Here is a 13,828-nt window from a genome sequence, read left to right as displayed (position 1 = left end):
ACACACACAAACACACACACACACACACACAAACACACACACACATTCACAGAGATGTCCAGTGAATGACACAGATTAAGTCCTACTCCCTTTTTCACGTGCAGCTTTGTCTCTGCAGTATTATAGCGATGTGATCTTTGTTGTGTGTGTGTGTGTTTGTGTGTGTGTGTTTGTGTATGTGTGTGCGTGTTTGTGGGAGGAGGGGGCTCCTGTGTCTCTCAGCACTTCTCTTTCAGACCTGGCTTAAACCTCGGCGCACGTCAGCACAACTGTAGCGTCCGGACAGGGGCAGACCCCCACCTCTGAAATCTACAGAGTTCAGAGGAACGAGCAGGAAAACCTGTGAAGGTACCTTCACCCAAACTTCCACCAGCAATGTGCTTTTTACTAAAACACTCTTTGTAATGGAAAAAAGGTGAGGTGTGGTGGGAAACAAACCCTCCTGCATGAAGTTTGTGTGTTTGCTTGGAGTGCTTGTAGAACAAGCGAGAACAGGCCCAGCTGTTTCCTCACATACCAGTGAAACCATCCGTCCGTAGCTGAAGCTGAAGATCAAGAGCTGCCAAACAAAATGTGCAAAAAAAACGAAAGGCACAACCTCCAACCCCCAAACAAGCGTTAAATATCTAACCTGCAACAGATGTTTTAAAAGGTACAGTGAGCTTGAGATTGGAAAGTTTGTGTAGTTTGTTGACAGTTTTAGACATTTTATTTTTCAACAATAAATCTAAAGATTTTACACATATCTATAATGTGAATGCTTATTGAGACAATTGTTTTCATGTTTCTCTTTATGCGCACAGTTGTGATTCTTCTCATATTTATTATTTTATTTTGTTTTAATTTTCTTCTTCCGTTCGTTTTTGCAACCAAACTAGTTCTGCATACTTTGTTCTACTAAAGCCGTTATCATTTCTAATTGTAAAGCTCATTCATGTGATGTGACTTTTGGTGCTCCTGCTTGTATGATTTTTAAATATTAATCTTTAATTAAGTTTATATCTGCACAGAGATATAATGAAGACTTGCCAGCAGCTCCAGTATAAACACTGCCGTCATACTGCTGCAGGCTTTAATAACGGGTATAATAATCAGGTCACAATGGTCCAACGAGAACAGTATTGATCTGCATTTTAACATAGATAATCTATTTGTATTCATAAACACCAGAAATAACTTAAATATATGTGTATAAAATGGAGGTTTAAGGTCTGTACAGATGAGAGTGAGTTCTAAGCCACATTTTACTTCCTCTAATGGCCCATTTCCACAGCATGAAGTGTGTGTGTGTATGAAGGGTAAGGGGGCGGGGCTTAGTGTCATCATTCAAGGTAATTATACTAATACTTTAAAAATATCACTCTAATTATTCAATTTTTAAATGAAAAGTAGTCAAATGGTAAATGGACAGTACTTATATAGCACCTTTCTAACTAATGATATAATAATCATAATACTAATACTACTAATAATAATAATACTCAAAGCTCTTTACAACACAATCTGTGCCCTCATTTACCTCCTCACACACCTTCATACAGCACTCTGCAAGATCTCTACAAAGATCATCTGAATCTGTAGAGACTAATCAGAGCTTTAGATTTTAGCTTTACATTCAGAGACCGATGGGACACACATCAGAGACAATGAGGGGTTCAGTATCTTGCTCATGGACACTTTAACATGTGACCGTTGGTGGAACTGATCCCCCAACTCTCCTATTGGAGGACGACTGCTCTAACACTCAGCCACAGTCAAAATCAAACTTGTTTGTTTTTTTGTCATTCACACCTCATGTGGTAAATGTGGTGGAACAAATTGTGTACACAGGGTCCCAGTTACATCTGCCCCATAATAGAAAAGTTTAATAAATATTTGAAATTTATTATTTGTTATTATTTGTTATATTTACCTGCATCATGAAGGACCCCACTCACCCAGCACACACACTTTTTGCCCTGCTCCCCACAGGAAGGAGGTTGAGGAGCATTAAGTGTAGAACCACTAGACTGAGGAACAGCTTCTACCCTGAGGCTGTTAGACTCATGAATCTCTAACTAGAATAATCACTGTGAAAAATCACATCATGTTGCTGCTGATCTGTTTCATGTTGCTGCTGATCTGTTTCATGTTGCTGCTGATCTGTTTCATGTTGCTGCTGATCTGTTTCATGTTGCTGCTGATCTGTTTCATGCTGCTGTGTTCATGCGTGCTCATCTGCTCACACAGACTCATGTTTGTGCTGCTGTTCGATGTAATGTTTTTGTTTTTATTCTATTAGTGCTTAGTGTATATTTAGTTGATGTTTTTCTTAGTTCATATCTTAGATCTTATTACTGTTTTTCGTTTACATTTTATTGTTGGATGTAACTGGGACCCTGTGTATATACAGTGCCTTGTGAAAGTATTCGGCCCCCTTGAACTTTTCAACCTTTTTCCACATTTCAGGCTTCAAACATAAAGATATAAAATTTTAATTTTTTGTGAAGAATCAACAACAAGTGGGACACAATCTTGAAGTGGAATGAAATTTATTGGATGTGTCAAACTTTTTTAACAAATAAAAACTGAAAAGTGGGACGTGCAATATTATTTGGCCCCCTTGCGTTAATACTTTGTAGCGCCACCTTTTGCTGCAGTTCCAGCTGAAGTCTCTTGGGGTTTGTCTCTATCAGTTTTGAACATGGAGACACTGAAATTCTTGCCCATTCTTCCTGCAAAACAGCTCGAGCTCAGTGAGGTTGGATGGAGAGCGTTTGTGAACAGCAGTCTTCAGCTCTTTCCACAGATTCTCGATTGGATTCAGGTCTGGACTTTGACCTGACCATTCCAACACCTGGATACGTTTATTTGTGAACCATTCCATTGTAGATGTGTCTTTATGTTTTGGATCATTGTCTTGTTGGAAGATAAATCTCCGTCCCAGTCTCAGGTCTCTTGCAGACTCAAACAGGTTTTCTTCCAGAATGGTCCTGTATTTGGCCCCATCCATCTTCCCATCAATTCTGACCATCTTCCCTGACCCTGCTGATAAAAAGCAGGCCCAAACCATGATGCTGCCACCACCATGTTTGACAGTGGGGATGGTGTGTTCAGGGTGATGAGCTGTGTTGCTTTTACACCAAACATATCATTTTGCATTGTGGCCAAACAGTTTGATTTTGGTTTCATGTGACCAGAGCACCTTCTTCCACATGTTTGGTGTCTCCCAGGTGCTTGTGACAAACTTTAAACAACACTTTTTATGGATATCTTTGAGAAATGGCTTTCTTCTTGCCACTCTTCCATAAAGGCCAGATTTGTGCAGTGTACGACTGATTGTTGTCCTATGGACAGACTCTCCCACCTCAGCTGTAGATCTCTGCAGTTCATCCAGAGTGATCATGGGCCTCTTGGCTGCATCTCTGATCAGTCTTCTCCTTGTTCCAGATGAAAGTTTAGAGGGACGGCCGGGTCTTGGTAGATTTGCAGTGGTCTGATACTCCTTCCATTTCAATATGATTGCTTGCACAGTGCTCCTTGGGATGTTTAAAGCTTGGGAAATCTTTTTGTATCCAAATCCAGCTTTAAACTTCTCCACAACAGTATCTTGGACCTGCCTGGTGTGTTCCTTGGTCTTCATGATGCTCTCTGAACAGAACCCTGAGACTATCACAGAGCAGGTGCATTTATACGGAGACTTGATTACACACAGGTGGATTCTATTTATCATCATCAGTCATTTGGGACAACATTGGATCATTCATAGATCCTCACTGAACTTCTGGAGTGAGTTTGCTGCACTGAAAGTAAAGGGGCCCAATAATATTGCACGACCCACTTTTCAGTTTTTTATTTGTTAAAAAAGTTTGACACATCCAATAAATTTCATTCCACTCCTCGATTGTGTCCCACTTGTTGTTGATTCTTCACAAAAAAATTAAATTTTATATCTTTATGTTTGAAGCATGAAATGTGGCAAAAGGTTGAAAAGTTCAAGGGGGCCGAATACTTTCACAAGGCACTGTAACCTCATTCTAACACATGTACCACATGTGATGCATATGACAAATAAATCTCTCTGACTCTGATAATTGGACTTTTAGATAACAGTAAGTATTTTTAAAATATGATTTCAATAACGGGCAGCACGGTGCCTCAGTTGGTAGAGCTGCTGCCTCTCAGCGAAAAGGTTACCCCAGTTCAAATCCCTGGTCTGGGGACCTTTCTGGGTGGAGTTTGCATGTTCTCTCCGTGCATACGTGAGTTTTCTCTGGTTTCCTCCCACAGACCAAAAACATGCATGTTAGACTGATTGGTAACTCTAAATTGTCTCTAGGTGTGAGTGAGAGAGTGAATGGTTGTTTGTCTCGTTTGTCTCTATGTGTCCCTGTGATGGACTGAAGACCTGTCCAGGGTGTACCCCGCCCCTCTCACAGTGACTGCTGGACATGGGCACCGGCGACCTCTGCTACCAGAAAAGGAAGAAGCAGGTAAAGATAATGGATGGATGGACAGACAGACGGACAGACGGACGGACGGACAGACGGACAGATGGATGGACAGATGGATGGATGGATCAGTTTAAAGTACCCTGATGACTTCATCCTACTGCAGCCATTTAAAGGTTCAATAGTTTACGACCTCCAGGGGACGATGCTTTGTTTCTAGTTTCTTGTGGAGCTTCTGTGAGAAGCCTTGTTGGTTTCAAATGCTTTTAGGCCCAAATTCAAGAGTGTTTTCAATATGATAATACTAATAATTTTAAACTGAAAGCAGTAGATAAATGTTTAATGTTTAATAGTTAGTTTTGTAGAGATCTAGTAGAGTGCTGTATGAATGGGTAAAGGAGGACATAGATTGTAGTGTAAAGCGCTTTGAGTATCTCAATAAGATAGAAAGGCACTATATAAGTACAGTCCATTTACCATTTACCATATAATAATTTGACTTCTAGTAGTGATGGGCTATCTGAAGCTCTGGGACATGTATAAAAACAACACAGTGCTTCTGAAGCTCTGCAGTGGGGCTGGCCTCATTTGGTAATAGTCACAGGATCAATGACGGTGAAAGCTTTGAAAGTGACGTCACTGCTTTGGTATGGTTTCTGAGAAGTAAATCATGGGACAGATTTGTGGTAGGTTAGTAATGCAATTTGCATGAAATATAACAAACTAGCAAGCGGCATACAGAGGGACATTTGGTTATAGCACTTTAACCCCACGAAAGAAAGGAAAGAAATTTCAGAAAAACACTAAGTATGTTAGTTACCATCTGATCTCACAGGAAACATAAACTGGTTCACTACATAAAGTCATGGAGGCAGGAAACCTGCAGCAGAAGCATCCTTCTGGACTGGTATTGTTATAAAAATATATTATGTATATATACATAACGTATATATATCCATCCATCCATCCATTATCTTTTACCCGCTTCTTCCATTTTGGGTCACGGGGGTTGCTACTGCCCATGTCCAGCAATCACTGTGTGAGGGGCGGGGTACACTCTGGACGGGTCGCAAGTCCATCACAGGGCTACATAGAGACAAACAACCATTCACTCTCTCACCCACACCTAGGGACAATTTATGTTTTTGGTCTGTGGGAGGGGCAGCACGGTGGCACAACTGGTAGCAGCGCCACCGTATATATGTAATTTCGCAGCAAACTTATGATATTGAGGGCCGCACTGGGTTAAACTCGGGAATCTCTGTCTGACGCGTGTTTCCAAACTGACGTCACTCCAGGTCACTTCTTTGTGTCATGATCGGTTTATTCCGTTTCAAATTTCCATGCTTTAAACATTACAGACTGAGACACATACTGACCAGGTCTAAACTATTGATAAATGCTTCATGGCATAACTCTACGGCGTCTTATAACACGGTCAACAGAAAATATGACGACCCCGGGCGCACCCAACTTCCTCATCCATACAAAAGCCAGAACGCCATTCAGCACGTCATTTATATCTGGTGACAGTCAACACACACACACTGACACACCCACCATCCAAGTGTCAAAGCTGCATGCTCACCTGTGAAGCCATCAATTACTTATTTTACTAATATGGCTCTTACATATGTATGTGTATGTATATATATATATATATATATATATATATATATATATGTATATATATATATATATATATAGCTTAGCTGTTTAAATAAAGGTTGAATGAATGAATATGTGTGAGCAAAGGGGTGTCATGCCACGTTTTAAACAAGTTTATTCATCAAATAAACATTATTTCTCCCACAAGAAATAAATGTTCAAGGCCTCACAATGTATTTGCTATCAGACAGAAATAGCTCAGGATTTGAACCAGCAGCTGTCAGCTCAGTCGGTTGGACAAAAAGGATGAAAAGTCTCATTTCATGCTGTGGTTTTAAACTGAGCTTTATAATGTTGGCCACAACATGGCGCCAAAGATGACTGTGTCACAGCTTCAGGTAATGAACCCTTAATTTGAAACAAGCTTCAGCGCGTCAGAAAAGCTTCATTTGCCCGCCGCTAACTTTTAGATTACATTCTTGACATAATAATTTAACCGTTAAACATAATTAAATTAATATTTTTATTTTTCTATATGGTTTAGGTTTGTATGTTGGTTCACTGTCACTTCTGTGGAAGTTCATTCAACCTTTCTTTAGACAAGTAAATCCCATTGAGCCTCGAGGACTCATTTACAAGAGAGACCTGATTTCAACAAAGAATGATGACAACAATGGACAACAGCGACAACAATAGACAAATATAAAAAGTCATACAAAACTGGTCAAAGTGGTCTCCAGCTACAAGTATTTTGGTGTGCACCTGAATGACAACCTCAGCTGGAGCAACAACACCACCAGCCTGATCAAGAAAGCTCATCAGAGACTCTACTTCCTCAGACGGCTGAGGCGAGCTGGTCTGTGAAGCTCAGTCCTCACCTCCTTCTACAGGTGTGCAGTGGAGAGCATCCTGTGCTCCAGCATCAACATGTGGCATGGAGGCTGCACAGCTGCAGAAAGAAAAGCTTTGCAGAGAGTGGTGAAGGCTGCACAGAAGATGTTGGAGTCAGTCTCCCCACCATCACAGACATCTACACCTCCAGATGCAGGAAGAGAGCCACCTGCATCATGAAGGACCACACTCACCCAGCACACACTTTTTGCCCCGCTCCCCTCAGACAGGAGGCTGAGGAGCATTAAGTGTAGAACCACTAGACTGAGGAACAGCTTCTACCCTGAAGCTGAAAGCCCTAACCAGAAAAATCACTGTAATGACACTTTAATTGGTGATTTGTCACTTTATCCATGCTGCTGATTACCCATGCTGCAGATTTCTTACCTTTAAGCTGCTGTATTCATACTCATCTGCTCACAACAGACTCATGTTCAAGCTGCATTTAATACGCTATTATTTTACATTAAGTGTTTAGTGTATATCTTAGATCCTTGTATGTATACCGTTTCTTTTTCTACTTTATGTTTTTGTTATTTTTGTGTGTAACTGGACCTTGAGTCCATAGTTTCGTTCCATCTCATGTACCACATGTCATGTGAATGACAATAAAGAAGCTTGGCCCTTGAACATCCATCATGGTGCAGCAAGTGTATTAAAGAGATGCTCATGCCTCACGCACATATAAAACCAAACCACAACTGCATTCTTTCTGAGTGAAGGCATAGCGCAGAGGACTGCAAACCATCATAAAAACTGCAAAAACAGGAGTCAAACTGCGCAGACAGACTCCAAGTGAGCAAAATATGATTTAAACTGTGCAAAACAGATGCAACGTGTATTTCAATCTCTAATGTAAATATATTAGCGCTCTCTAGTGACAGAAGACGCTTCACTGACGTGAAAGTTAAATATTTGTACAGAAACACTTAAAACATTTCAGCTAGTCTTGTTAGTGAACATTTCCTTAGGGCTCGGACTCATACTGACTCCATCTGAGTACCTTATTTGTTTGTTTTGTTTATTTGTGACATTTTGCCTCACAGTCACTGAAGATGGACCTGTCTTGGCTCCGCCTCCTAAGTTCGTACGTAATTACGTAAGGCGCTGCGTCAGTTGCACGTAAAGTTGTGTTGACAGGGGTGGTAGGAGCAGGAGTTGTCAGCCAGCTTCACCCGACTTGCATGGAGTAATTTACACATATCATCCTACCCAGCGCTTTTGTTACTGCTGTTAAGCGCGTTTCTTGTTGTTTAAGAACCAACTATGGCAGACGAGCAGTCCTCTCAGTCCTGGTCGATCGACAGGGATGACTATGAACTCAATGAGGTGATAGGTGAGTACTAGCTTAGCTTGTTAGCATCTTAGCTTCCCCTGGCTTTACTGCAGCGTTGGCTGTCATCTGCTACTAGCCTCTCTGGCTTTAGGTCTGTAGATAACAAAAGTCAAGTCCCAACCAGTAGCTCCACCAGCAGCCCTGTGGTTTCCCTCTGACAAGGCTAAGAGCCTTAACCTACAAGTTGGAAAGCTAAAGCAGGACTGTCTCCTACCCGAACAAGGAGCTAATGGCTTGCTAATGAAATGTAGCTAGTGTTGTGTTGAAAAAAGGCACCCCTGTAAAAGGCGCACTCGAAAGCAGTTTTTTCACAAATAGGTGAAAATTGGAAGTGACTAAAGCGCTCGTGTCCCCTAAAGACAACATTATATTGATGGGCACAAAACCTTCAAGTTCATGAAGAATCGCGTTTAGATAGGGCGGATCTCTGTGCTCAAATTATACTGCTCCTAAGAAGCCATTCTTTGTCCAAGTTTAAATGAAAAATGTCTTGTCCATATGTGATAATTAATGTTACTGCATTACAAAGTGTGTGCATGAATGTTGTGAACAGTGGAGTTTAACAACAAAATGATCTGAAAGATTAACTTTTTTAAGTTCTGCAACAGCCTTCTCTGTAGGATGTATTATATTCTGAGTGCCAGTTCTTCTCTTCAACGTTCATGCTGGTTCTTCAGGGAGCGGAGCCACTGCAGTTGTTCAGGCAGCGTACTGCAAGCCGAGAAAGGAGAAGGTGGCCATCAAACGCATCAACTTGGAAAAGTGTCAAACTAGCATGGATGAACTGCTGGTATGAAACATAAATAAGCATGAATCACTTTATCTGAATCTGTGTGAGTACATAGCAGTGTTGTGGCTCCATATCAAAGCCAGATCTAAAGTTTAATACCTCTCACGAGGCTGAATACTGGAGCTTATTTCAAATTATCGAGCTCAAATGTGTCACACGTGACATGATATCTCAGAAAAGCTTTTCGTCATTATATTTTTCACATTGAACGTCACGTTTGTTTGTTTTTTACCCACTGTCCACTTTTCTCATTTAAGGAATTGTCATTTTTAAAGCGTTTTTGTGATTAAGCAGTTTGACAAACTGAGGCTCTGAACTTAATGATCCTGTAATTTAGAAAATTGAGTTGTGAAGCGATCACAGTGGGTGGAATGTTAGCAATTGATTAATCCTGTAAAATAAATTCCTCATGGGTCACAACTGTGTTAAATCCTCTAAACCTATTATTCTAGGTAGTATTACAATTAGACTTTTTAAATGAGCTGTAGAAGTCCATTAGTGCACTTTTTAATTTTGTCTTTTTAAACATTGTATGATAAAGCAGAACATCAGATGTTGTTTGGTTTTGTTTTAATCATTAACCATCTGAATTTTTGCTGATTACTGCTTTTCAGACATTGTCATATATCAACATTAGTGTCTATGTTGACATATGTAAACATTTAGTTACAATGTCCCGTCATCGGCTGCAGCTTCACAGTTATGCTGATAATAGGTCCTGGATCCAGGTCCGTCTGTGAACTAGACTGAAATGGGGTTTTGTCTGGCGGGTCCATGATATAACCAGTTTACATTCATTGTTTCTAGCTGTTTGTAATATTATAATGTGGGTACATTCTGTTTAGGACTCAAGAGTTTTGTGAAAACGTACATGTAGGGGTGTCAAACTCTTTTACAAAAGAGGGCCAAAATTAAAAACATATTTTAGACCAAGTGCCAGATTGAGTCACTGCATCAACTCCAGTCAGATATCTTATGGTTTTTTTTGGTTGCAGGTTGCTCAACAAGAGTTCCGTCTCTCATTTTACATTTTCTCTCACTTTTTCTTCATCAAAATAGAAAAACTGATGAGAAGTCTTCACTAAGTAAAGTGCAGTTTTAAAGTAAAATGAGAAGTGAATAAAGTATTTTACTTTTAAGATAGCATCTTGGGGGCCAGATAAGATGTTAATAAGGGTCATATGAGTTTGACACATGTGCAGCAGGAATTTATTGTTTAAATTAAGCCAGATTTCAAATAAGTTCTTAACAAGTGACATTTAAATGAAAAGATTAAATCATGTCCCGAACACAAAGTTTGTGGGAAAGTTTTCATAAATATTTACTTTAAATCTGGTGCAGTTCGTCAAATTTCTGTTCTCTGGGTGACCTTTTTCTTACATTTTTCCTTCTTGTGTAGAAAGAGATTCAGGCTATGAGCCAGTGCCACCATCCAAACATTGTGTCTTATTATACCTCCTTCGTGGTGAAGGATGAGCTGTGGCTGGTGATGAAGCTGCTCAGTGGGGGTAAGTGTCGAAGAATACTAGAGAAACTGTTGAACTGACTTGACTTTGACCAACTTTCAACTTTATTTTTTGCACAAATGTTTTCTGTCACGTCTTCCTTTTATCACAAGTAATCAAAAGCTTGAAGTTCAACGCCTTGTAGTGCACCCCTGCAGAGGTTCAGGAGGTCCAAGAAGTTATGTCAGCATGTCTCGTGACAAGTCTTTGCCCTTTCTCAGGCTCTGTGCTGGACATAATCAAGCACATCATCTCACGTGGTGAGCACAAGAATGGAGTGTTGGACGAGGCCAGCATAGCTACGATGCTGAAAGAAGTCTTGGAGGGGCTGGAGTACCTTCACAAAAATGGGCAGATTCATCGGTGAGTTGTAATCATGAACTGTCTGACATCAGTCCGGCTCTGAGCTTTTTCTCTCTGCGTTTGAGTGTGCCATTTGAACCAGATCTCACTCTTTCAATATTTAATACTGTGAAAATGTATAATTAAGAAGGTTTACTTTACATAAAAGTTTCCTTTAGGAACACATTGAAGCGCCACTGACAAGAGAGCGACTCGTATGAAGAGTGCGTTTGTTTCAAATAACCAGTTTCATTATCAAGGAAAATAAAAAATAAATTGGGGTTTTGTCTGAAACATTAAATGCAGCCTACTGGTTAGCTGGTAAATATTAGATTATGTTGTTTTTGTGAGAAGTTCAGTAGACTGAGCGAGACAGCAGCTGATTGAGCTCAGATGATGATGACTAACTCACCCAGATCTCATCAGGAAACTTAGAGAGAGATAGTCTGAGGCTTGATTCACTCCAGTTCTGTGTGTAGTTTGATCACACTTTACATGAGTCAAAGCAGCAGCTCTGCTGCATTTATTACTGTAAGAAGCTGATTCATACCTGTGCTAGCACAGTCACTGACTTGTGATTTTATCTGTTCACAATGATGTAATTCTTCTCTTCACTCTCAGGGATCTAAAAGCTGGAAACATTCTTCTCGGGGACGATGGCTCAGTGCAGATTGCTGGTATTGTTTGAGTTCTCATCGTTTACCTAATGAGTTAAATAAAATTCAACACTCTTAAGATTTCCAATAAAGAATAATTTGGTTGAAAATATGACTCTTGTAAAATGTATGTACTTTTTTTACACATTTAATATGAAACCTCCCAGACTTTGGTGTGAGTGCCTTTCTAGCCACTGGAGGAGACATGACGAGGAACAAGGTTCGCAAGACGTTTGTTGGGACCCCGTGCTGGATGGCCCCAGAGGTCATGGAGCAGGTATGAAGGTTTCTCTCCCTCTATTTTTTGTGATGGCTTGAAAAATAAGTAAAGTGCTACTTTTGATTTTGCTGTGTGGCTGTACCTAGGCATAAGAAAGGTCACTCTGAAAATTGGGTTGCCACGTCAAAATCCAAGATGGCCCACACCAGTAAACTGACCACCCCTTTCATTTGAGGAAACTACGCTTTCTATTTTTATATTGACAAAAAGTATAGTTTCTTCAAAATGATTGGGGTGGCCGAAGATTAACCTATGTTGGTCAAGGCCACCATTGGCTCCCCCGTGGCTCCTCCACTGAAGCTGCTCGTGGATCAAATTGTTCCCTCCTTTCTCCAGAATCCGTCCCTCTCAAACCTCAGTGACAGGGGACACTGGTGTACTGCTTGTAATATCTGTTTTACCCTCCTGAGGTTTTGAATTGAAAACGTTTTTCATGCGTCATAATTGTGACCTGCAGGTCCGTGGCTACGACTTCAAAGCAGACATTTGGAGTTTTGGGATAACAGCAATTGAACTGGCCACCGGGGCAGCGCCGTATCACAAATACCCACCAATGAAGGTAACAGTCCAGAACATTTTTATGACTCATTTATATTTGTATTTCAGAGGTTTTCTTTTTTAAGACAACATATTTTTTAAAAGCTCCAATAATGCTGAACCATGTTCCAGTTGCATTTAGGAAAACCAGAAGGCTTTATAAAAGTTGTGCTCATTATCTAGGCCAGTGGGTTCCAACCCTGATCCTCGAGGAACACCTGCATGTTTTAGTTGTTCCTCTGCTCCATCACATCTGATTCAGTGATTAAATGACTTCATCAAGTTTTTCAGAAGCCTGTTAATCACCCATCCATTCAAACCAGGTGTGTCAAAGCAAATAACTAAAACATCAGGATGGTGTTCCTCAAGGACCAGGTTGGGAACCTCTTATCAAGGCTAACTGCTATTAGCAATACAAGCGTATAACAATGTTGTTCAAATGTTATATCAACAGGTTGGACTTCATTATGTGGGATTACTGAGATACGAGCTAACAACAAAAACAAAAAGTTTAACAAAAATAAAAAGTTTATCACAGCTTTTCATGTGTCAGGCAGCCATATTGGATTTTGAGTTCAGGGTTGGTCAGGAATCTGTGACTTTAAAGGTGTTCCAGTTAATTTTTCTCACTTGGAATTTGGAAATTCTCACTTCAGAGCACAAATAAATCCCTCCAAACGTTTGTTTACCAAGCAGCTGATTTTTAGTTTTTATCTTTTTGTATCCAGGTGTTGATGCTGACTTTGCAGAATGACCCCCCTACTCTGGAGACGGGTGTTACAGACAAGGAAATGGTGAAGAAGTATGGCAAGTCATTCAGGAAAATGCTGTCTTTGTGTTTACAAAAAGATCCTGAAAAAAGGTCCGTTAGTCTTAGACGCTTTGCATTTCCATCAGATGTTCAGGTTGTGTCTCAAATGTAACGAAGAGCTCTCTGTCTCAATATGATTCAGGCCATCTGCTGCAGAATTGCTCAAGCACAAGTTCTTTACAAAAGCCAAGGTGAACTACGCAGTACTAGCATGAAAACAGTTTTTGCACGTTTTAAAAACACTACATTGTGCTACAAGTCTGTGTCTTACTTTGGCAGAACAACGAGTTCTTGCACGAGAAGCTCCTAATGAAAGGTCCCACAATATCAGATCGATCTAAAAAGGTTTGACTCGCTTCACTTTGCTAATGTTTTAGAAAAATTCAGCATTCTGGGGATAAAATGAACTTCTGTGTTCAGGGTGTGCCCCAGTGCTGTCTGGACTAAAGCATGCTGGGATATGCAGAGCTGACGGATAGTCAGTGTTGACTTCAGACTTTTCTTTAATTCTATGTGTAGGTGCGTCGTGTGCCTGGCTCGAGTGGCCGTCTCCACAAGACGGAAGACGGGGGGTGGGAGTGGAGCGACGACGAGCTGGATGAGGAGAGCGAGGAGGGAAAAGCTGCTGTGGCAGCTCTGCGG

General features: G+C 40.6%; 1 protein-coding gene across 1 annotated transcript; it reads left to right on the top strand.

Moving 5' to 3' along the window:
• Positions 1-8,053: 8,053 nt before the first annotated feature.
• LOC119414958 (serine/threonine-protein kinase OSR1) lies at positions 8,054-13,828 on the top strand (the record flags this gene model as incomplete). The annotated part of the gene is given in 11 exon segments (XM_037682075.1): positions 8,054-8,265; positions 8,943-9,055; positions 10,455-10,563; positions 10,782-10,923; positions 11,524-11,579; positions 11,726-11,835; positions 12,296-12,397; positions 13,104-13,237; positions 13,329-13,377; positions 13,466-13,531; positions 13,706-13,828. Coding segments are annotated over 11 exon segments (1,074 nt in total), but the record flags the coding sequence as incomplete, so codon positions are not given.

This window comes from Nematolebias whitei, chromosome 9 (assembly GCF_014905685.2).
Source record: "Nematolebias whitei isolate Nwh7 chromosome 9, NemWhi1, whole genome shotgun sequence".
Lineage (NCBI taxonomy): Eukaryota > Metazoa > Chordata > Actinopteri > Cyprinodontiformes > Rivulidae > Nematolebias > Nematolebias whitei.
The sequence above is the reverse complement of the archived record's forward strand: the minus strand, read 5'-3'. Positions and strand labels throughout refer to the sequence as shown.